This window comes from Ictidomys tridecemlineatus, chromosome 5, assembly GCF_052094955.1.
Source record: "Ictidomys tridecemlineatus isolate mIctTri1 chromosome 5, mIctTri1.hap1, whole genome shotgun sequence".
Taxonomy (NCBI): domain Eukaryota; kingdom Metazoa; phylum Chordata; class Mammalia; order Rodentia; family Sciuridae; genus Ictidomys; species Ictidomys tridecemlineatus.
In genome coordinates, this window is record NC_135481.1 from 136035501 (window position 1) to 136059310 (window position 23810).

At 39.0% G+C, this 23810-nt stretch overlaps 1 protein-coding gene, 1 long non-coding RNA gene, 1 other non-coding gene and 1 pseudogene across 4 annotated transcripts in view; 2 read left to right on the forward strand and 2 right to left on the reverse strand.

Annotated features, from left to right (window-relative positions):
- On the reverse strand, window positions 1-19388 carry LOC144378005 (uncharacterized). Its single transcript, XR_013439422.1, has 3 exons — window positions 18919-19388; window positions 2777-2874; window positions 1-719 (listed from the first exon to the last, which is right to left on the reverse strand). It is a non-coding gene; the product is annotated as an uncharacterized LOC144378005 (long non-coding RNA).
- Window positions 1609-1798, reverse strand: LOC120887062 (U2 spliceosomal RNA). The gene has a single exon (XR_005730231.1). It is a non-coding gene; the product is annotated as a U2 spliceosomal RNA (small nuclear RNA).
- On the forward strand, window positions 13181-13791 carry LOC101977247 (high mobility group protein B1 pseudogene; annotated as a pseudogene).
- Arpin (actin related protein 2/3 complex inhibitor) overlaps window positions 18113-23810 on the forward strand; it is a 17846-nt gene continuing 12148 nt past the window's right edge. Inside the window, exon 1 of one of the 2 annotated variants that reach the window (XM_078051172.1) lies at window positions 18113-18132. Coding sequence is in view for 1 of the 2 variants with exons in the window: in XM_005320144.5 (XP_005320201.2) it covers window positions 18611-18702 (92 nt within the window). In the remaining variant the exon portion in view is untranslated. Of the gene's footprint in view, window positions 18133-18175; window positions 18703-23810 lie in introns of those variants that run through there. The other variant, XM_005320144.5, reaches the window with a different exon arrangement.

Below are 23810 nucleotides of genomic sequence, written 5' to 3' on the forward strand. Positions count from 1 at the left end.
TTCTAATTCTCAGAGATCATTTATTTCTCCATGGGGTACACAAGACAAATAAAGATTTAAATATGATCAAAATGTGTCCAGATGCCTGAGCAGCCAGGCTATCTGTTCAAGCAGATGATCTTCAGCTGTCAGACCAGAGGAGCCAGTGGGCGGCCCCCGGAATGGACTCCCACAGAGATCACTCCACCACATTTGTCTGGCCTCCTCTGCTCTGTCAAAAGGTCTCCCTTAAAGTCAGCATTAAGGCATTTACAATATGGGGACAATCATTTTCTAAAACTCAGTGTCTTGCAGATAGCTTCAGGGAGAATGAACAAAACAACACCAGGAGTCAAGAGTCCCAGGCATTCCGTAACCATAGTGGCCCCTTAACAGAATGGTGCCCACCAAGGAGGCTTCTGGCCCAAGAAAAAAAGTTTAACCCTTTTTTGGAGACAGAAAAGTTTTCCAGGGGCTCTGAGCAAATCAGCAGGGATGAAGAGCAAGGATGATCAAGTGAAAGAGAACACAATAATATTGTGGGGATAGTGGGTCTAGCTTAAGTGGGAACACACTTAGAGATTCCTTACTTATGGCTGAGTGTGAGTTACTATCACTCTGGGCTTTTGCATGGGAGTTCCTGCTGGGCAGAGAGAGACCCACATGGGAGGCACAGGATAATGATGTCCTAAAGATTGGTTGTCACTCTAGGGGCTCTAACTGGTCCAGAATAAATATGCCTAGAAAAACAAGGAGGAAGATTCAAGGTCAAATGGGCAGACAGGGGTGTAAAGGGGGACTAAACACACTGGTTATTGGAATATCTCATAGAACTGCATGGACAAATCAGTGGGTCAGAAATAAAAGGCTAAGAAATATTTGTCGGTACTCATATTTTTAAAAAGATATGACAAAGATGTCATTTTAAAGTAACATTCCAGGGATGTATTTAGTTCAGAATGGCAAACTGGGAGGATATATACAAAGTTGTTATAGATTAATAAAAAAATCAACCCTGCAATACAAAAATGGCTTTGCAGTTATCCACAAGTACTTCATGGGGCCTGGGTCAGGGTGGACAGGCACAGGCTGCTAGGATCCCTGAAATCCTTGCCCCCTGGCCCTATGCCCTCCACCAACCTTCCTCAGACATGATTTTCTTTTCAAAGCTTTCTTCTCTCTCCTGCTAGTACAACCTCCTTTGGCCGACTTGTGTGTGTGTGTGTGTGTGTGTGTGTGTGTGTGTGTCTTCAAGTTCACAGGCATGAAAAATAAGAACACTTGTATACTGTTGATGGACACCAGAATCACCCTATGATCCAGAAATTATAAGTTGGGGTATGCATTCAAAAGAATTGAAGGCAGGGCCAGGTATGGTGGTTCACACCTATAATCTCAGCAACTCAGGAGGTTGAGGCAGGACAATCACAAGTTCAAGGCCCAACCTCAGCAATACAGTGAGATTCTGTCTCAAAATAAAAAATAAAAAGTTCTGGGCACATGGCTCAGTGGTAAAGTGCCCTTGGGTTCAATTACCAGAATAAGGAGAAGGAGAAGAAAAAGGAGATGGAGAAGGAGGAGAAGGAATTGAAAGCAGAGGCTTGAGGAGATTTTTGTTTGTTTTGTGGGGTGGGGTGCAACAATCCTTGAAGTATTGCTATACTAGGGCAATACATGGAAAGGATAGAGCAAGCTCCTGTTCTATCTTCCTGCTCCAAACATCCACTTAACATATTGACTTTGGATAGAGGATGTATCAGATATTAAATTGATAAAACAGATATTACATATGATCTTAGCCAAAAGGCTGAAAAGCAAGATGGAAGCAACCCAAATATCCATTACTGGGTGAATGTTAAACAAAATTATTCAGCCCTAAAAAGAAAGGAAATTCTGTCACAAGCTATAGAAAAGATGACCCTTGAAAACATTACGTTAATTGAAATAATTCAGCTATAAAAGTACAAACATTGTATGATACCACTTACATGAGGCACCTAGAACAGTCACATTCATAGAAACAGAAAGTGGACTGGTACCTGCCAGAGAAAAGGGGTAGGGGGAGGAGAAGAAGGAAGTGGTATGTTGCTGTTCAATAGGCAGAGTTTCAGTTTGTGTTCTGCTGTGTGTGTGTGTGTGTGTTTTATGTGGTTGGTACTGGAGATTGAACCTAGGGGTGCTCTACCACTGATCTATACCCCAGTACTTTTTTATTTTGACACGGGGTCTCCCTGTGGTGCCCAGGCTGATCTTGAACTTGCAATCCTACTGCCTCAGCTTCCCAAATTGCTGGAATTACAGGCCACTTCACCTAGGATCAGAGTTTCAGTTTTGCAAGATGAAATGAGATCTGTGGATGGATGGTGGTGAAGGCTGCCCAATAATATTTAATACCACTGAACTGAAAACATAAACATGCTTAAGATGGTACATTTTATATTATGGATATTTTTGCTACAATTAAAAAATAATTAGCAGGTTGCTCACCAAAGGCTGCTGATCACTGGCTATTTGCCTATTTGCCCACCTTTTGCCTGATGATTGCCTGCCTTTTGCTGGTCACTTCCCAAGAATCATCCACTAATCGCCCACTGCCCACTGCTGCCTGGAAGTCCGTTGTCAGGGTACCCACAAGATTGGTTACAGGAAGCTGCTACCATCTTGGGATACCAGGCAGGGCTGGGAGTTCAGGGCCAAGGGGCCTGCAGGTTTGCAGCTAACACTGCAGACATCTTGGGGAGTAGCTGCCTCAGCCTGGGGACACTGACCAGGGCATGGCAATCAGTTGTCAGGGTACCTGCAAATGAGGACTTCCTGCTGGTATGCCAGTGGCTGTCATCTGGCTGCTGCTTTGCAGGGTTGCTCCTTTGTGAGAGCACATCCCTGGTGGTCTATCTGCAAGATAAAACAGCATTGAGATTTTGGGAATACAATGAGGCAGAGCCTGGGGAATCTGAAGCCCACATCCCTCAGATTGCAGTTGGTTCTGCATGGGTCAGTCTGGGCCTGGCAAGACTTTGGAAACCCAGAGATGGGGACATTACCCTGGGGAGAACACAGGTTGGAGAAATTGGAGAGAACCAGACTGTCTTCATCTCAATGAGTCCTGAAATGTGTGGGTATACAGAAGGAGCCAGCTACTACAGGTGGGAAGACTGGAAGAGGGTGTGAGAGCATCTTGCTATCGGCTCACCCAGCCAACTGGTCCAGCACCCACCAGATTGGAGCTACCATAAAACTTTGACAACCACACATATCAGCAGAGAAGGGAAGCTGAGAAACTTTTGAACAACAATGAAAAAAAGTGTTGAATTTTTCATTGAGATTCTCCCCTCCCTTTTTTTATCCTTCTCACATATCTACCATCTTTGAAACCAAATATTTTTCATGCATCAATTTATTGAGGAATGGATTTATGAATAGTATATTACAGTTTTGATATGTATTTTTAAAATTTTACTTTGTTTTTAATCTGCATATATTTTTCTCTCACTGATCTGTCTCTTTGAATTCTCTTTCTCACTTCTCTCATGCTAACAGCCAATGTCTATTAATTCCTCCTTTGCTCTTACTATAATTTTTTTTACTTCTATCTTTTCTCCTTCTCCCTCATAAATCTCAAATCCTATACTACTTCTATTCTTTCTTTCTTCATCATTTGAAATTGTAAACCCTTTTAGCAAACTTTATATTGTAGATGATAATTGAATGATAATTGATGATAATCGAATGCATCATTTCTACTTATTGCAACAAAACTATAGATGCCATAATAGGAGCTATTTGGTGTAAGACTGTATGTAGTTTGCATTGGGTGCTGTTAATATTGGTATCCCTTTTAAAGGTGAGGTACTGGAAACCTTCATGGACACTCTACGACTACAGAGTAGAAACTACTGCCTCAAATCCATACGACTAGATGGAAAGACAACATGAAACATGAAAAAACAAGGGAACAAAGCATCTCAAATAAAACCAAGATGTTCCAACATCAAGAATGTTGTCTAGAATTCATAAAAAAATATTGTGGAAGAAATGTCAGAGATGGCATTTAGAAGATACATAGTTAAATTTATTTTCTAAATAAAGGATGATATCAGAGAGAAAAAAACAAGAACTGAAAACTCACTTCAATAAAGAGGCAGAGATTATAAAAATAAATCAAACAGAAATCTCAAAATAAAGGAAATACAAAATCAAATCAAAAAATTGAACAGAAAGTATCACCAATATATGAGACCACTTGGAAGACAGCGCCTCAGGCAATGAAGACAAAATATTTACTCTTGAAAATAAAATTAACCATACAGAGAAGATGGTAAGAAACCATGAAGAGAACATTTGGGAATTATGGGATAACATAAAAAGACTAAATTTAAGATTTATCAGGATAGACAAAGATGTGGGGATACAAACCAAAGGAATGCACAATCTTTTCAATGACGTGATATCAGAAAATTTCCCAAATCTAAAGAATAAAATAGAAAATCATCTATAAGAGGCTTTCAGGACCCCAAAGATACAAAATTACAGCAGATCCACACTAAGGCACACTATATTGAGAATGCATAACAGACAGAAAGAGAATAGACTTTTAAAGGCTGCAAGAAAAAAAATGTCAACTTACATATAGGGGGAAACCAATTTGGATCTCAGCTGATTTCTCACCCAGACCCTAAACACCTATAGGTCCTGGGATAATATTTATCAAGCTCTGAAAGAAAATGGATGCCAACCAAGAATTGTAGACCCAGCAAAGCTAAGCTTCAGATTTGAGGATGAAGGAAAAACCTTCCATGATGAACAAAAATTAAAAGAATTCACAACTAGAAAGACTGCACTACAGAACATTCTCAGCAAAATATTGCATCAGGAGGAAATGAGAAAAAAATGAAAATCAGCAAAGGGAGGAACTACACTAAAGAAAAAGTCAATCAGAGGAGAAACTAAGACAAGTTAAAAACCAAAAATAAGACCAGGAATACAAATCATATCTCAATAATATCCCTGAGTATTAATGGATTAAGCTCATCAATCAAAAGACATGGACTAGAAGATTGGATTTTTACAAAAGAACCAATGATATTCTGTCTTCAAGAGACTCACACTCTAGGAAAATACATCCACAGACCGTTGAAGGTGAAAAGTTGGGAAAAAACATATCACTCTTATGGACTGAATAACCAAACAGGGGGTTCCATCCTCATATCAGATAAAGTGAAATTCAAGCCAAAGTTAGTCAGAAGGCATAAAGAAGGACATTTCAGACTGTCTAAGGGAATCATACATCAACAAGACATAACAAATGTAAACATTTATGCCCCAAACCATGGAACATCTACATACATCAAACAAACCCTTCTCAATTTCAAGAATCAAATAGACCACAACACAATAATACTGAGTGACTTGAACACACCTCTCTCACTACTGGATAGATCTTCCAAACAAAAACTAAACAAAGAAACTACAAACTAGATAATACAATCTATAATTTAGACTTAACAAACATATATAGAGTATTTCATCCTTCAAGCAGCGAATATACTTTCTTCTCAGCAGACATGGATCCTTCTCTAAGAAAGACCATATGTAATGCTATAAAGCAACTCTTAGCAAATACAAAAACATAGAAATACTACCCTGCATTCTATCAGATCATACAAGAATGAAATTAGAAATCAACAATAAAATTAAAAATAGGAGCTACTCCAACAACTGGAGACTAAATAACAATCTATTGAATGACAAATGGATAGCAGAAGAAATCAGGAGGAAATAAAAAATGCTTAGAGGTAAATGAGAACACCAACACAACATATCAACATCTCTGGGACACTAAGAAGGCAGTGCTAAGAGGAAAATTCATTGCATTGAGCTCATTAATTAAAAGAATAAAAAGTCAACATATAAATGACATAACATTACATCTCAAAGCCCTAGAAAAAGAAGAACAAATCAACACCAAAATCAGTAGAAGACAGGAACATATTGAAATCAATGAAAATGAAACAAACAAACAGACAAAAATTCAAAACATTGACTAAAATGAAAAGTTGCTTCTTAAAAATATAAATAAAATTGATAAACCTTTAGTTATGCTAATGAAGAAAAAGAGAGAGAAAACTCTAATTACTATAATTTGTGATGAAAAAGGAAATATCACAATGGACACTACTGAAATACAGAAGATTATTAGAAACTACTTTGAAAATTTATAGTCCAATACAATAGAAAATCTCGAAGACACAAATTTCTAGAGACATATGATCTACCCCTACTGGATCAGGAGGATATATACAATTTAAACAGATCAATTTCAAGCAATAAAATAGAAGATGCCATTCAAAGCCTACTATCCAAGGACCAGACAGATTATCAACCAAGTTCTACAAGAATTAACACCAATACCCCTCCAATTATTCCCTGAAACAGAAAAGGAGAGAACCCTTCTAAACTCATTCTATGAAACTAGTATCACTTTGATACCCAAATCAGACAAAGACACAACAAGGAAAGGAAACTTCAGACCAATATCCATGATTAACATAAATGCAAAAATTCTCAATAAAATTCTGGCCAATCACATACAAAAAGATTTTTAAAAGCAAGTGTGCTATGATCAAGTGGGGTTCATCCCAGGGATTCAATGTTGGTTCAACATATGGAAATCAATAAACGGAATTCCTCACATTAATAGACTTAAAGACAGGAATCACATGGTCATCTCAGTAGATTCAGAAAAACCATTTGAGAAAATACAGCACCTCTTCATGTTCAAAACTTTAGGAAAGCTAGGGACAGTAGAAACATACCTCAACAATGTAAAAGCTATCTATGCTAAGCCCAAGGCTAGTATCATTTTAAATGGAGAAAAATGGAAAGCATTCCTTCTAAAAACTGGAACAAGACAAGGATGCACTCTTTCACCACTTCTATTCAACATAGACCTTGAAACTCTCGCCAGAAAAATTAGACAGATGAAGAAAATTAAAGGGATACAAATAGAAAAAGAAGAAGTCAAACTATTATTATTTTCAAGGACATAATTCTATATTGAACTTCTCTATATTGAGTAGTTCCAAAAATTCCACCAGAACACTTCTAGAACTAATAAATGAACTCAGCAAATAGCAGATATAAAATCAATATCCATAAATCAAATACATTTCTATTCATCAGCAATGAATTGAATTGAAAGCAATGAAATGAATTGAAAGAGAAATTAGGAAAACTGCACCATTCAAAATAGCCTTTAAAATAGTAAAATCCTTGGGAATCAATCTAACAAAAGAGGTAAAAAACCTCTACCATTAAAACTACAGAACACTAATGAAATAAATTTAAAAAGACCCTAGAAGATGGAAATATCTCCCATGTTCTTGTATAGGCAGAATTAGTATTGTCAAAATGGCCATACAACCAAAAGCGTTATACAGATTTAATGCAATTCCTATGCGAATCTCAATGACATTCTTCATAGAAATAGAAAAAGCAATCATGAAATTCACTTGGAAATATAAGAGACCCAGAATAGCCAAAGCAATCCTTACCAAGAAGAGTGAAGTAGGAGGCATCACAATACTAGACCTTAAACTCTACTATAGAGCTATTGAACAAAAATGGCATGGTATTAGCACCAAAATATACATGTAGACAAATGGCACAGAATAGAAGACACAGATACAAATGCACATAAATACAGTTATCTTATTCTAGACAAAACCACCAAAAACATCCACTGGAGAAAAGGTAGTCTCTTTAACAAATGGTACTGGGAAAACTGGAAATATATATGTAGAAAAATGAAATTAAACCTATATCTCTGGGCTGGGGATATGGCACGCTCGCCTGACATGCGTGAGGCCCAGATTCGATCCTCAGCACCACATACCAACAAAGATGTTGTGTCCGCCGAGAATTAAAAAATAAATATTAAAAATTCTCTCTCTCTCTCCTCTCTCACTCTCTCTTAAAAACAAAAACAAAAACAACAACCAAAAAAAACCCAAAACCTCTATCTCTCATCATGCAAAAAACTCAACTCAAAGTGGATCAAAGACTTAGGCATTAATACAGAGACTGTGCATTTCACAGAAGAAAAAGTATGGAAAGCAGTATGGAGATTCCTTGGAAAACTGGGAATGGAACCACCATTTGACCCAGCTATCTCTCTCCTCAGTCTATATCCAAAGGACTTAAAAACAGCATACTACAAGGACACAGCCACATCAATGTTTATAGCAGCACAATTCACAATAGCTAAACTGTGGAACCAACCTAGATGCCTTTCAATAGATGAATGGATTAATAAATGTGGAATATATATACAATGGAATATTATTCAGCAATAAAAGAAAATAAAATCATGGCATTTGCCGGTAAATGGATGCAGTTGGAGAAGATAATGTTAAGTGAAGTTAGCCAATTCCAAAAAATCAAATGCTGAATGTTTTCTCTGATATAAGATGACTGACTCATAGTGGGGTAGGGAGGGGGAGCATGGGAGGAATAGAGGAACTCTATATAGGGCAGAGGGGTGGGAGAGGAAGGGAGGGGGCAGGGAGTTAGCAATGATGGTGGAATATGATGGACATCATTATCCAAAGTACATGTATGAAGACATGAATTGGTATGAACATACTTTATATACAAACAGAGATATGAAAAATAGTGCTCTATGTGTGTAATAAGAATTGTAATGCATTCCACTGTCATGTATTAAAAAAATAAAATCAATTAAAAAAACAAAAAATGGTATGAATTCAAACTAAAAAGCTTCTTCTTAGCAAAGGAAACAATCAATAATATGAAGAGAGAGCCTACAGAACAGGAGAAAATCTCTACTACATGCACCTCAGATACAGCACTAATCTCCAAGATATATAAAGAACTCAAAAAACTTAACACCCAAAAAACAAATAACTCATTCAATAAATGGGCTAAGGAACTGAACAGATACTTCTTAGAAGAAAAAACACAATCTATCCACCAATGTATGAAAATATGTTCATCATCTCTAGTAATTAGAGAAATGCAAATCAAAACTACTCTAAGGTTTTATCTTACTCTAGTAAGAGTGGAAATTATCAAGAATTGGGCTGGGGAAGTGGCTCAAGCGGTAGCGCGCCCGCCTGCCATGTGTGCGGCCTGGGTTCGATCCTCAGCACCACATACAAACAAAGATGTTGTGTCCGCCAAAAACTAAAAAATAAATATTAAAATTCCCTCTCTCTCTCTCTCTCTCTCTCTCTCTCTCTCTCTCTCTTAAAAAAAAGAATACAAGCAATTATAAGTGTTTGTGATGTAGGTAAGTAAGTGTACTCATACATTGCTGGTGGGATTGCAAATTGTTGCAACCACCATGGAAAGCAGTATGGAGATTCCTCAGAAAACTTGGAATGGAAACTTCATTTGACCCAGCTATCCCACTCCTCTGTTTATACCCGAAGGACTTAAAATGAATTGTCATTAAATATTCTTTTAACAGTCTTTAAAATACTGGCATAATATTCTATTGTACAGATTTACCCTCTTTTATTTAAATAATTGACTCTAGAATTTAAACTGTTGCTGTCATTTCCCTGATATAGATATACTAGAATAAATATCCTCAGAGCTTAATATTTGTATCTATCTGTGATTCTTTCCTGTGAGGTCATTCACAGACATGGAATGATTGAAGCAAGGATCTACCAAAACACTTAAAGGCCTTTGATATCAAAATAGTCAAGTGATCCTCAAGCAAGGTTTACTATTGCTCATTTCCATAAATAAGATATACAAATAGTAAAAAAAAAAAGAGTCTTTTTATATCCTCATCAACCATGAGCTTTATGAGTTTTTAAATCCTTCTTAAAAACTTCTTTCCTTGATGTTTTAATTTGCATTTCTCTGATTACAACTGAGATTGAATATTAAGATGTTTTCACAGTTTAAAAAATTAACTAGTTTTTAATTGAAAAAGTAATTCAGGCACATGGTAAAAATATCAAACAGCATTTAAAAAACTATGTTACAAAACATAAATCTCTTTCCTACCCAGTCTCCCTGGGGCAGCCACCATTATCAGCCTTATATTTCTTTCCAAATATATTATGTATATAAACAAGCACAAATGCAAGAAGAAGTGAATTTATGTGTGTCTGTTACGCCCCTTTTTTGCACACTGAGAACATGTTTCTAGAACCAAATGCAAATTCCAAGCCTGCCTGTCTTTCAGACCTGATCTGTACTGCTCTGCCCCACCTGTCAGTCACTGTCTTCAGCTTATGCCATTATTGGACCCTTCAGTACTTTAAAGTACTCTTTTTCCTGCCTCTGGGACCTTGTGCCTGCTGCCTCAACTCAGATGGCACCTTATAGAAGTCCCCCTTGACCACCTGTTCTAAAACAGCGCCACCCCCAGCACCTAATCTTTCACAGTCCTGAGCTTTAGTTGAATTTCCTTCATAGCATTGATCTCCCCACCCCCATCTGAAATTATCTCATTTATGGGTTATTTTACTTGTTCATCATTTTTCTGCTCTACCAGAATGTCAGCTTGAATCTGACCTGTTTGGGTTATCTCTGTATCTCCAGCACCTAGGACAGTTCCTGGCAGAGGGGAAGTTCTCAATATTTCAAAGACTGACTGCTAGGTATGCTATACTGTGCTTGCCTTTTTTTTCACTTAAAAATAATAGAAATATTTTAATATTGTGCATACACACAGAAACATATGTTATGTGTATATCTGCTTCATTCATTTTTTTACAGCTCCATAGTATTTATTTGAACTGTTATTTCATAATGTATTTAGCCAGCTCCCCATGAATGGATATTTAGATTGTTTTTAGAGTTTGCTATTTCAAACAATGCTCACATACATATGGCTTCACACACATATATTTCTTATCCTAGAAATAGGATTGATAAAGTCAGTCTTAGTGGAGCATACCTCTCTAATCCCAGGTATTCCAAAATTTGAGGCAGGAGGATTGCAAGTTCAAGGCTAAATAAATCTCAGCAACTTACCAAGACCCTGTTTCAAAATAAAATTTTAAAAGGGTTAGGTTGTAGTTCAGAGGTAGAGCATCCCTGGGTTCAATCTCCAGTACAAAAACAAAACAAAACAATAAACAACAACATAGAATTGCTGAGTCAAAAGACATGTGTGTTAATGATTTTAACATATTGTCAAGTGTCCCTTTAAAAAATCCACATCAATTCACACATGAGTTTTCCCCCAAAATGCATATAAGTGTTTATTTATTTAAGGTGTAGTCAAATATGTATTAGCAAATGTTTTGATCTTTACCAACAGGGGTGGAGAATGGCTGAAAGTCAAAATCTGCTTTCACCGAAAAACTGAATAACTGGTTTGTAAATCATGTTAAAAGATGCTCAGCCTCATTCATAATTAAAGGTATACAAATTAAAATCATGGGGTGAGGTTTAGCACATTTTAGTACGTTGACAAGCCATTTAAATCAAGAATAGTGCTTCCTCCCTGCCGCCACCACCCTTTCTCATGCTATTGACACGTGAGCACAGAAACATTAAAATTCATGGAATAAAATTTGTCAGTTTTTTTAATAGCTGAGTTTTGAAATTTTTTTGTTTGTTTGTTTAGAAAGGCTATCCTACACTTAGACTAGTTAACTAGTTTTCTCCATGTTTTTTCCTAGTACATTCACAGTACTTTTACATTTTTATCTTTAAGGGAGTTCACTGTCCTGACACTTACTGGGCCAACTGAAAAAGAACTGGGTCAAAACTCCATTAAGTGCTTGAGTTCTATAAGCTGCTGCTGCTTCTTCCTCTTCCTCTGCTTCTTCTTTCTGGCACTAGGAATTGAACCCAGGGTTGCTCTACCACTGAGCCATATCCCCAGCCCTTTTTATGTTTTATTTTGAGACAGAGTCTCCCTAAATTTCCAAGGCTGACCTCAAACTTTCGATCCTCCTGCCTCAGCCTTCTGAGTAACTAGGATTACAGGTGTGCACCACTGTGCCTGGCTCCACAAATAGGAATACCACGATAGCATTACAGGTCTCCTCATTGCCCACTCCCCCAACTTAAGAACCATATTTAACAATCCTGTAAAATTCTGAGTAGTCTCTTTGCCCTAGTGCACAGTTATTCAGTCAAGTGGCCACTGATCCCCTGGGAGAAAGACGACCAGCATACTACATAAGATGGTGTTCCTCAAGGAAGCCCAGCCTCTCCTCCAGCTAATAGACTCTGATCAATCCAAAAATTGATTCAGGGTGGTAAATGAAGTAGGTACTAGAATTTTCCTTTTCAGTGAGAATCAGTCTTTTGACTCTTAATGCTAGATTTTTTTTTTTTTAAAACACAAATGAAACAACACCTTTATGGGCTGTCAATCCACATTGACACTAATCAAACCACAAAGCTTTCCAAGGCATCCCAACTGCCTGCACTGTCCTTGCAGCCCCTTCCAGTAATTACATCTACCTGACCTGGCAGGGAAGGGCTCCATAAATGGCCTTTGCCATCCCAAGTACCTAATCCACTTTTACTTGGGCGTCTGGTTCATTGACAGTGTGTACTCCTATCAGCCCTACAGGGCACTTCAAAAATACTTACCTTATTTTTTCTGGGCCTGCCTGGAAAGGTCATATGGTGGGATCTTAGGTCTTACCTAATAGATGCACTCTAATGTTCCACTCTCCTTGAATCTTGTGACCTCTTTCTTAGAACTGTGTCAGGGAAGCTCTGACATCTCCATCCCATTGTCATGTGCAAGTTTCACACTCAAGATTTCATGTTCAAGTTTCTCAAGGTACAAGGTTTTGAGGCTCACCTACCCCATGCCCCTGATCCAAGCTCCACCCTTTTCCTGGTGGGGCCTTAAATGGGACATGAGAGCTACCAGGACTGCACTTCCAGCTATCATTGGTAGCTCCGTCATTTTACAAACAGTTGCTGAGCCTAACTTTTAGCAGTTGACTTTGAAACTTTAAGATATAAGAATGTTTTTAAAAACTGCAAAAAGCAACAGCCATTGCAGTACACTGAGTTCTCAGAGACAGCACTGGAGCAAGTGAGAGCCGGAAGGGCATTGGGTGACTCTGTGACTCGCTGAGAAAAAATAACTAAACATGGTGATCCTAAGAAGCTGAGAGGCAAAATGTCATCATATGCATTCTTTGTGCAAACTTGCTGGGAGGAGCACAAAAGAAGCACACAGATGATTCAGTCAACTTCTCAGTTTTCTAAGAAGTGCTCAGAGAGGTGGAAGACCATGTCTGTTAAAGAGAAAGGAAAATTTGAAGACTTGGGAAAGGTGGACAAGGCCCATTATGAAAGAGAAATGAAAACCTATATCCCTCCTAAAGGGGAAACAAACAGGAAGTTCAAGGATCCCAATGCACCCAAGAGGCCTCCGTTGGCCTTCTTCTTGTTCTGTTCTGAGTATTGCCCCCAAATCAAGGGAGAACACCCTGGCCTATCCATTGATGATGCTGCAAAGAAACCGGCGAGAAGTGGAATCACACCGCTGCAGGTGACAAGCAGCCTTACGAAAAGAAAGCTGCCCCGCTGAAGGAAAAATACAGAAAGGGTATTGCTACCTAGTGAGCTAAAGGAAAACCTGATGCAGCAAAAAAGGGAGCTGTCAAGGCTGAAGAAAGCAAGAAAAAGAAGGAAGAGGAGGAAGAGGAGGAAGATGAAGAAGATGATGAGGATGAATAAGTTGGTTCTAGCGAAGTTTTTTTTTTCTTGTCTATAAAACATTTAACCCTCCTGTACACAACTCACTCTTTTTCAAGAAAAAAAATTGAAATGCAAGGCTGTGTAAGATTTGTTTTTAAACTGTACAATGTCATTTTTTTTTTTTATAGATAACACACTACTGAATGTGTCTTTAGATAGCCCTTTCCTGGTGGTATTTTCACTCACCACTAACCTTGCCTGGTACAGGATGGGGTTGTAAATTGGCTTGGAAATTTAAAGCAGGTTCTTGTTGGTGCCCAGCACAAATTAGTTATATATGGGGACAGTAGTTTTTCATCTTCAGTTGTCTCTGATGCAGCTTATATGAGATAATTGTTGTTCTGTTAACTGAATATCACTCTGTAATTGCAAAAAAAAAGTTTCAATTGTTTCAATTGTTGATATTCTAAATGCTTCTAAGTAAATACGATTTTTTTATTTTTAAAAAAAACTGCAAACAGCAAGGTGCGGTAGTGCATACCTATAATCTTAGCAGCTCAGAAGACTGAGGCAGGAGTATCTTGAGTTCAAAGCCAACCTCAGCAAAAGCAAGGCATTAAGCAACTCAGTGAGACCCTGTCTCTCCAATAAAATACAAAATAAGGCTGGAGATGTGGCTCCGCTCCCCCCCCCCAAAAAAATAAAAGCTGGCCTTGGGGCTGGGGTTGTGACTCAGTGGTAGAGCCCTTGTCTAGCATGTGTGTGTGTGGGGTGTTCCATTCTCAGCACCATATATAAATAAAAATAAAGGTCCATTGATAATTTAAAAATATTTTTTTAAAAAAAGTTGGCCTACTCTATATTTCTTCTAATGATCATTGCCCCCATATCAGACAAGTGCCACAGGCACTCCATTTTCCAGCCCAATTTCACCTTCCACCTACACCTCACCCCAACTAGCCAGAGGTGACAACCTTAGTAATCCTGATGCTACTTTATGCCAAGAGTTATCAGCACTCACTCACCATAGGTTAGAGTGCCCCTATTCCATCAAAACAGAAAGCAATTCAGTTTCACAATCCTGTCCTGGGAGTCTTTTTTCTAGCAACACACATGGGACCATCTGTCTCAGGGGTAAAGTGACCAAGAAGTGAGGCGTGAAGTGTTGTTTCTATGTGAAGTCAGTGGATGGTAAAGCCACGTTGGTCACTACAGAGAGGCCAGAATTGCAGAAATGTGACATTTAAAGGCACAGAAGATGTCCAATTGAAAGGCATATCATAGATTTTCTTTCCAAACAAGGTTTATTCCATTTGCCTTTATTGATGTTAGCATGATGAATAGGTTTGGTCCTCCTTCTGGCATCTTATTTTATGTCATGCTTTCTCTCTCAAGTGCCTCCTTTTGTTTTGTATCTTTTACTCTGTGGTGTGGATGTGTATATTCTGCAGGCTGTTTCACTGCATTGATGGCAATTTCTTCTGGAACCACCAGACTTTGTCAAGACAAGATGTGTCAGATATGTTAAGATGTGATCTGATGCATGAAACCTACAAATCCACACACAAATGCACTTCTTGTTTGCTTTATTGTTTTGTGTGTTCCCTACACAGGAATCCTGACGAATTTTATTTTGCCCAATGACCAGAGAAAGGGAAACAGAAAGGCTGGTGTGTTTGTAATTACATAAAACTTCTTTAATGAGAGCATTCCTGAGAGAATTTTGATTTGGACTAGGGTTAATGAGAAACATATCCTTCACTTACAGTTTCACCTGTCTAGTGACTGGAATAAATTTCTACATACCAGCTTCTGGCTCTTTATATTTCACATCTTGTTTCTTCTTTATTACCCACAAAGTCTCAGTGCTAGGCACTGTAGGGCACGTTTCTACTGTGATCAATCACCTCTTTTGTGCCCTGTACCAGGTAAGTCATCTCAGAGTGGGGTAGTGAATCCCTACACTAAGATGGCTGGCAATCTTCCACTAAGGTGGAAAGACTATAGACCACATGAATTGATTCCACTGAACCCACACTAAACATATCCACATCAATGTCCCCTCACTGAGATCTCATTCCCCCATCAACCTACATGAGGCAAAGGAGAATTCTGGGCAAAAAGAGATGGTGATCTTAACTGATTGATGTGAAACTAACTTATATATGAAAATTTTACAAAAGCACACGCTGATGTGACCCTATTGTAAGGTTCATACATTGCTGTTCTCAAAAGAGGTCCATGGTGGGTCCATGCATTATTACATGCATGTAATTTCAGCAACTTGGGAGGCTGCAGCAGGAGAATTGCAAGTTCAAGGCCAGTCTGGGCAGTTTAGTGAGACCCTGTTTCAAAATTGAAAAATAAAACAAGATGTAATTCAGTGGTAAGGTGCATATGAGATGTGAGTTTAATCCCCAGTACCACCACCAAAAAAAAAAAAAAAAAAAAAAAAACATGGACTGAGGGATTGGAGGTTTAAATCTTTCCACCTATAAATCTGCTTCTGCTAATAATATAAAAAGACAAAATTGTAAAAGAAAGTGTGATGATGGCAAAAATCACAGCAAGTGGTGTCAATCAGCAGCAAGATTCAAATATTATATAGTATTAACTCTAGATAACTTGATAATTTTCTCCATGTTGTACTTCTTGGTCTATTATTATTATTATCATCATCATCTGGGAATTGAACTCAGGAGTGCTCTACCATTGAGTCACATCCTTGACCTTATTTATTTATTCATTTATTTTTGGTATTGGGGACCTAGGGGCATTTAACCACTGAACTTCATCCCAGCCCTTTTTATTTTTCATTTTGAGACAGGGTCTTGCTAAATTGTTGAGGGTCTCACTAAATTGTTGAGGCTGACCTTGAATTTTTGATCCTCCTGCCTTAGCCTCCTGAATCACTGGGATTACAGGTGGGTACCTCCATGCCTGGTGCAGTGGTTTATAATTTAACAGAAAGACATTTATAAATGTAAATTATCTAAAGAAAATCCATCAAAGTTCTGGATTGTTCCCCTCAAAACAATCAATTTTTTTAAGAAAAATATTGAAAACTTTAAAAAAGTTTTTTTCTTGTTCTATTAGGTTCCTCTGCCTTGCTGATGCCTGGTCTGTAGATTGTCTTAATGGGGTGAATTTGTTTTATAAGAAAGGACTTAGAGCAGCCCTGTCCATAGAATTTTCTGCGAGGATTACAAAGTTCTGCATTTGTGCTGTCTAAAATGGTAGCCACTAACCACATGTTGCTGTGAAGCACTTAAATGCAGCCAGTGGAACTAAAGAATTGAATTAAAAATTTTTGGAGGGCCACAGACTGAACACAGGGCCTCACACATGCTAGGCATGCACTCTAACACTGAGCTCCATTCCCAGGTATTTTTATTTTATTTTTAGAGAGGGTCTTGCTAAGTTTCCCAGACTGGCCTCAGAACTTCATCCTCCTGCCTCAGCCTGCCCATTAGCTGGGAGGCTAATTAGAGACCGTTGAGGAGACAAGGTCAAAGGACCACTCTTCCCAGGGGGACTTGCCAGTAGGTCTTTTCTTTATCCTTCTTTCTGGAACATGAACCCAACAGCCAGGTAGGCCAGATAGAGGGTGGGGCTGACTAATCCATTGGATACAATGCCTAGGTCCCATTGTACTTTTAGGGGCCTTTTTTCTTTTTCTTTCTTCTTTTTCTAGTACTGGATATTGATCCCAGGCACACTCTACCAGGAGCTACATTCCCAGCCTTTTCTATTTTTATTTTTTTGAGACAGGGTCTTTCTAAGTTGCTCAGCCTGGCCTCAAATTTACTATCCTCTTGCTTCAGTCTCTTGAGTAGCTGGAGTACGGCAGGGGCCACCGGTGCCCATATTAATTTCTTTAAAAAATTTTTAGGCCGAATAAAAGTTTTAATATATAATATTAATATATTCATTCTTATACTAACCCAGTGCTAAAATAGAATTAAAAAAAAACTCTTAATGGAGGAAAGGGGCTCTTGAAAGCTAAAGTGCCTGGGACACACGAATGTCCTGTGTGTGGGAGAGGTTGTTTCTTCCAACATTGACAGCTCATCCTCCCAGGTGTCTGCTTGATTGCGTCCCCTTTCAGTGTTCTCCCAAAGGGCATACTTGAATCCCTCCAATGAGCCCGTTTGCCCCAGGTACTGCCACGAACCGGCCAAACCAGAGAATTAAGGCTTCCCAACAATCCCAGGGTCGGAGAAGACCAGGAACTGTGTGGAAAGAGGGCGGTTGGGCGGGTAAAGCATGCTGTGGAAAGGTAATGCATTTTTAGAACCGCTCTGATACTGATTCCATTCTACAAAGAAGCGAGGGCTCAGAAAGGCTGAGGAACTTAACCAAGCTCACACCTACGGCAGGGATTCAAACTTCCGTGTGTCTTACATCTGACACCCAATCCCAGACTCCTTCGTCACTGATCCCTGGAACTCCTCCCCCAGCTATTGTGGGACTGCGGACCCGGCATAAAAGGTTGCTTCTATGCTGACCACTCTTTCCTCCCTAAGGGATTTTCCCTCTTCTCCATTCCTGATCCCTGGAAAAACATCCTTCCAGAGCTAATCCTAAGAAAGATCCTGTAGGATCTCTGGGCCTCAATTTCCCCCTTTGTGTGTGCGCTGGGGCAGGAATTTCCTTTTTAGTAACGAGGAAGGCAAAACGAGAGCAAAGAGAAGGAAGAGAAGGACGTGACTGGTGATAAGCACCTAGCCTTGAGTGCTTCCGTAACCCCCCTCCTCGCTCCCGCACCGCGCAGCTTGTGGCGGGCAGGAGTGGAGTTCGGCCCCTTTAAATTCCGGCCGGGAACGCCCAGGGCCGAGCCGCGCAGTCGGGACCTGAGGGCCTGGCGGTGCCGATCCCGGCGCGGCCTCCAGGCGCCTCCCCGCGTTGTGCACCCCGGGTGCGCCAGCGGCTCCCCGCACCGCACCCGGTGGCCTCGGCGGTCGGAATAATGAGCCGCATCTATCACGACAGCGCCCTCCGGAACAAGGCGGTGCAGAGCGCGCGACTGCCCGGGGCCTGGGACCCCGCCACCTACCAGGGGTAGGCAGTGAGCGCCAAGCCCGCGCCGGTCCCCGCCGCCCCCGCGGGTAGACTGCGCCCGGGGCCTGGGCGCGCGGCCTCGGCTGCCTCCACTCCTGGGGTCTGAACCCCGCTCCGAGGCGGGGGTGGGACGCGAGGGGGAGGAAAAGCCCGGTTGCCCGAGCCTCCTTTCGGGCCTCCAGCCCACGCCTCCCAGTGCCCCTGCCCACTGCGCACCCCGAACCCCAGAAGATGCGTGTCCTTCGAGGAGAGAATCCCGACCTCCAACCGAGGCTCCAAAGGCGGTGCTTCAGTTGGCTATAAATTTCAGCCATTTGTCATGCTGCTGTGCTTCCAGGCCTTTGCACAGGCTTGTGCCCTGCCCCCGAAGGGACGGGGGCCATTAGTCACCGGAACAGCGGTGGGAGTCGGTATTATGGGGCTTGGCTAGCGCAGAAACAGCCCTGGAGCCGGGTGTGGAGGAACCCCGGCGGGCTGGAGAAGGAAGGCCCGGCCCGGCCCTGGCGTTATGAGAAGCATTACGCATTCCATTTACAATTACAGACACCAAAGAATTATGCTAAGCGTAATTAACTGGACTCAGAAAGGCAAATACCTTAGGATCTTCTATGTGGAATCTAAAAAAGTGTAACTCAGAAGCAGAGAGAGGATCAGAGGTTTTCAGGAATGGGGGATTGGAGAAGGAGAAGGAGGAAGCCAGGATATAATCAAAAGGTTTGATGTATATGAGGAACAAGTTCTGGGGATCTAATGTACTGCATGGGTGGTGATGGATGTGTTTGTTAATTTGATTGTGATTATCATTACACAATGTGTATGTGTGTATATAAAGTTACTACATTGTACACCTTGAATATATACAATTCTTTATCAGTTAAATATTTTAAAATATAATTTGGGGGGAGGGAGTAGATAGAGGCAAGTGAGGTAGTGTGAGTTTTTGCTTCTTGTCCCATCCCTTTCCACTATCATCTTCAGTGATGCCCACTCCTTTCCTTTTTACATGATCCTAAAAAAGGAAGCTCCTAGGATCTGCTTTTATGAAAACTAGAATCAGGAGTGGGGAGGAGGATCCAGTTCCTCAGAGGGCGGTACCCTCTGATCTTTAGCTGGTCTCCAAACTTAGTCTCAAGTTCCCCACCTCTATAGTGACAAAACCCTTTTCTTTGAGTTGATGATCACATAGGTATGAATGAGAACAAAAATATGGAACTGTTTCAAAATAGGTGAAAATGGAAGATAATTTATAGAAGCTTAGACACAGGCCCCAAATTTGCTTAAAGTAAAAAGTAAATTCTTTATATTTAATAAGTACTTAAAGTTTATAAAGTACTTCCTTTTTTCTTTTTCTCTCTGTTTTAGAAACTATTCTTTTATTCTTTTTTAAAAATTTTGTTCTAATTAGTTATACATGACAGCAGAATGCATTTGATGTTATACACAAGTGGAGCACAACTTCTCCCTCTGGCCTTACATGATGCATAGTCACACTCGTCCTGTAATAATACATGAATATAGGGTCATAATGTCTTCTCATTCCACCATCCTTCCCACCCCCAAACCACCTCCCCTTCATTCACACCCCACTTCACAATCCAAAGTTTATCCATTCTTCCCTACCTCCCATCCCCTGTGTGAATTATAGATCAGCATCTGCTTATCAGAGAAAACATTTGGCCTTAGCTTATTTCGCTTAGCATGATATTCTTCACCTCCATCCATTTACCTGAAAATGCCATAATTTCATTCTTTAAGGCTGAGTAATATGCTATTATGTATGTGCACCATATTTTCTCATCCATTCATCTGTTGAAGGACATCTAGGTTGGTTTTATAGTTGAGCTAGTGTGAATTAAGCTGCTATAAATATTGATATAAGTGCATCACTGTAGTATGCTGATTTTAAGTCCTTTGGGTATAAACAGGGGAGTGGGATAGCTGAGTCAAATGGTGGTTCTATTCCCAGTTTTCTGAGGAATGTCCATACTGCTTTCCACATTGGCTGTACCAATTTGCAGTCCCACCAGCAATGTATGAGTGTGCCTTTTCCCCTACATCCTCATAAAATTTATCATTGCTTGTATTCTTTTTTTTAAAAGAGAGTGATAGAGGGAGAGAGAGAGAGAATTTTTTTAATATTTATTTTTTAGTTATTGGTGGACACAACATCGTTGTTTATAAGTGGTGCTGAGGATTGAACCCGGGCCGCACGCACGCCAGACAAGCACGCTACCACTTGAGCCACATCCCCAGGACCTGCTTGTATTCTTGATGATTGCCATTCTGACTGGTGTGAGACGAAAAATTAGAGTACCTTTGATCTGCATTTCTCTAATCACTAGAGATGTTGAACATTTTATGAATATATGAATATTTGTTGATCAGTTGTATTTCTTTTTCTGTGAAGTGTCTGTTCAGTTCCTTAGCCCATTTATTGACTTTTTTTTTGCTGTTAAGTTTTTAGAATTTTTTGTATATCTTGGAGATTAGTGCTCTACCTGAAGTATATATGATAAAGATTTTCTCCCATTCTGTAGGATTTCTCTTCAAGTTATTGTAAGCTTTTTAGTTTGAATTCATGCCACTTATTGATTCTTGATTTTACTTGTTGTGCTTGTTAAGTGTCTAGTTAAGGAAGTCGGGTCCTAAGCAGACATGATGCAGATTTGGGCCTACTTTTTCTTTTGTTAGGCACAGGGTCTCTGTTCTAGTGCTTGCCTTTGATCCACCTTGAGTTGAGTTTTGGTTTTCCCAGAACCATTTGTTGAAGAGGCTATCTTTTTTCCAATGTATGTTTTCCAATGTATGAGATAACCATATTTGTGTGGGTTTGTCTCTGTATCTTCTATTCTTTATCATTGTTCTACTTTGGTGCCAATACCATGCTTTTGTTACAATAGCTCTGTAGTAGAGTTTGAGCTCTGGTATTGTGGTGCCTCCTACTTCACTTTTCTTGGTAAGGATTGCTTTGGCTATTCTGGGTCTCTTATTTTTCCAAGTGAATTTCATGATTGCTTTTTCTATTTCTATGAAGAATGTCATTGGGATTCTCATAGGAATTGCATTAAATCTGTATAATGCTTTTGGTAGTTTGGCCATTTTGACAATACTAATTCTGCCTATCCAAGAACATGGGAGATCTTTCCATCTTCTAAGGTCTTCTTCAATTTCTTTCATTAGTGTTCTGTAGTTTTCATTGTAGAGGTCTTTCACCTCTTTTGTTAGATTGATTCCCAAGGATTTTATTTTTTTGAGGCTACTGTGAATAGTTTCCCTAATTCTCTTTCAGTGAATTCATCACTGATATATAGAAATACATTTGATTTATGGGTATTAGTTTTATATCCTGCTATTTGCTGAATTCATTTATTCTAGAAGTGTTCTGGTGGAATTTTTTGGATCTTCTCAATATAGAATCATGTCAGTGGCAAACAGTGATAGTTTGAGTTCTTTTTTTCCTATTCATATTACTTTAACTTCTTTCTTCTAATTGCTTTGGCAAGAATTTCAAGGACTATGTTGAATAGAAGTGGTGGGAGCATGCATCCTCCTTTTCTTGTTCTAGTTTTTAGAGGGAATGCTTTCAGTTTTTCTCCATTTAGAATGATGTTGGCTTTGGGCTTAGCATAGATAACTTTTATAATGTATGTTTGCAAAACATTGAGATGTTTGTATTGTGCATAGTTTTTCTAGTGTTTTGAACATGAATGGGTGCTGTATTTTGTCAAATGCTTTTTCTGCATCTATCATATTATTCTTATCATCACATCTATTGATGTGATGAATTATATTTATTAATTTTCTGTATATTGAACCAACCTTGCATCCCTGGGATGAACCCCACTTGATCATGGCACACTATCTTTTTTATGTTTTAGAATGTGATTTGCCAGAATTTTATTGAGAATTTTTATATCTATGTTCCTCAGGGATATTAGTCTGTTGAAGTTTTCTTTCCTTGATGTGTCTTTGTTTGGTTTTGGTATCAGGGTGATACCAGCTTCATAGAATGAGTTTAGAAGGGTTTCCTCCTTTTCTATTTCAGGGAATAATTTGAGGAGTATTGGTGTTAATTTTTCTATGAAGGTCTTATAGAACTTGGTTGAGAATCTGTCTGATCCTAGGCTTTTCTTGGTTGGTAGGCTTTGGATGGCGACTTTTATTTAATTGCTTGAAATTGATCTGTTTAAATTGTTAAACTCCTGATCCAGTTTGAGTAGTATATGTCTCTAGAAATTTTTCAATATCTTTGAATTTTTCTGTTGTATTGAAGTATAAATTTTCAAAGTAGTTTCTAATTATCTTCAGTATTTCAGTAGTGTCCATTGTGGTATTTCCTTTTTCATCATGAGTATTAGTAATTTGAGTTTTCTCCTTTATTAGCATAGCTAAGGGTTTATCAATCTTATTTATTTTTTCAAAGACCCAACTTTTTGTTTTGTCAGTGTTTTGAATTGTTTTTTTTTGTTTGTTTGTTTCATTTTTATTGATTTCAGCTGATTTTAATACTTTCCTGTCTTGTACTGCTTTTGCTGTTGATTTGTTCTTCTTTTTCTAGGGCTTTGAGATGTAATGTTATATCATTTATATGTTGACTTTTTATTCTTTTAATGAATGAGCTCAATGCAATGAATTTTCCTCTTAGCACTACCTTCTTAGTGTCCCAGAGATTTTGATATGTTGTATTGGTGTTCTCATTTACCTCAAAGCATTTTTTATTTCCTCCCTGATTTCTTCTGCTATCCATTTGTCATTCAATAGATTGTTATTTAGTCTCCAGTTGTTGGAGTAGCTCCTATTTTTAATTTTATTGTTGATTTCTAGTTTCATTCTGGTGTGATCTGATAGAATGCAGGGTAGTATTTCTACGTTTTTGTATTTGCTACGAGTTGCTTTGTGGCATAACATGTGGTCTCTCTTAGAGAAGGATCCATGTCTGCTGAGAAGAAAGTATTTTCGCTGCTTGAAGGATGAAATACTCTATATATATTTGTTAAGTCTAAATTATAGATTGTATTATCTAGTTTATAGTTTTTTTTGTTTAGTTTTTGTTTGGAAGATCTATCCAGTAGTGAGAGAGGTGTATTAAAGTCACTCAGTATTATTGT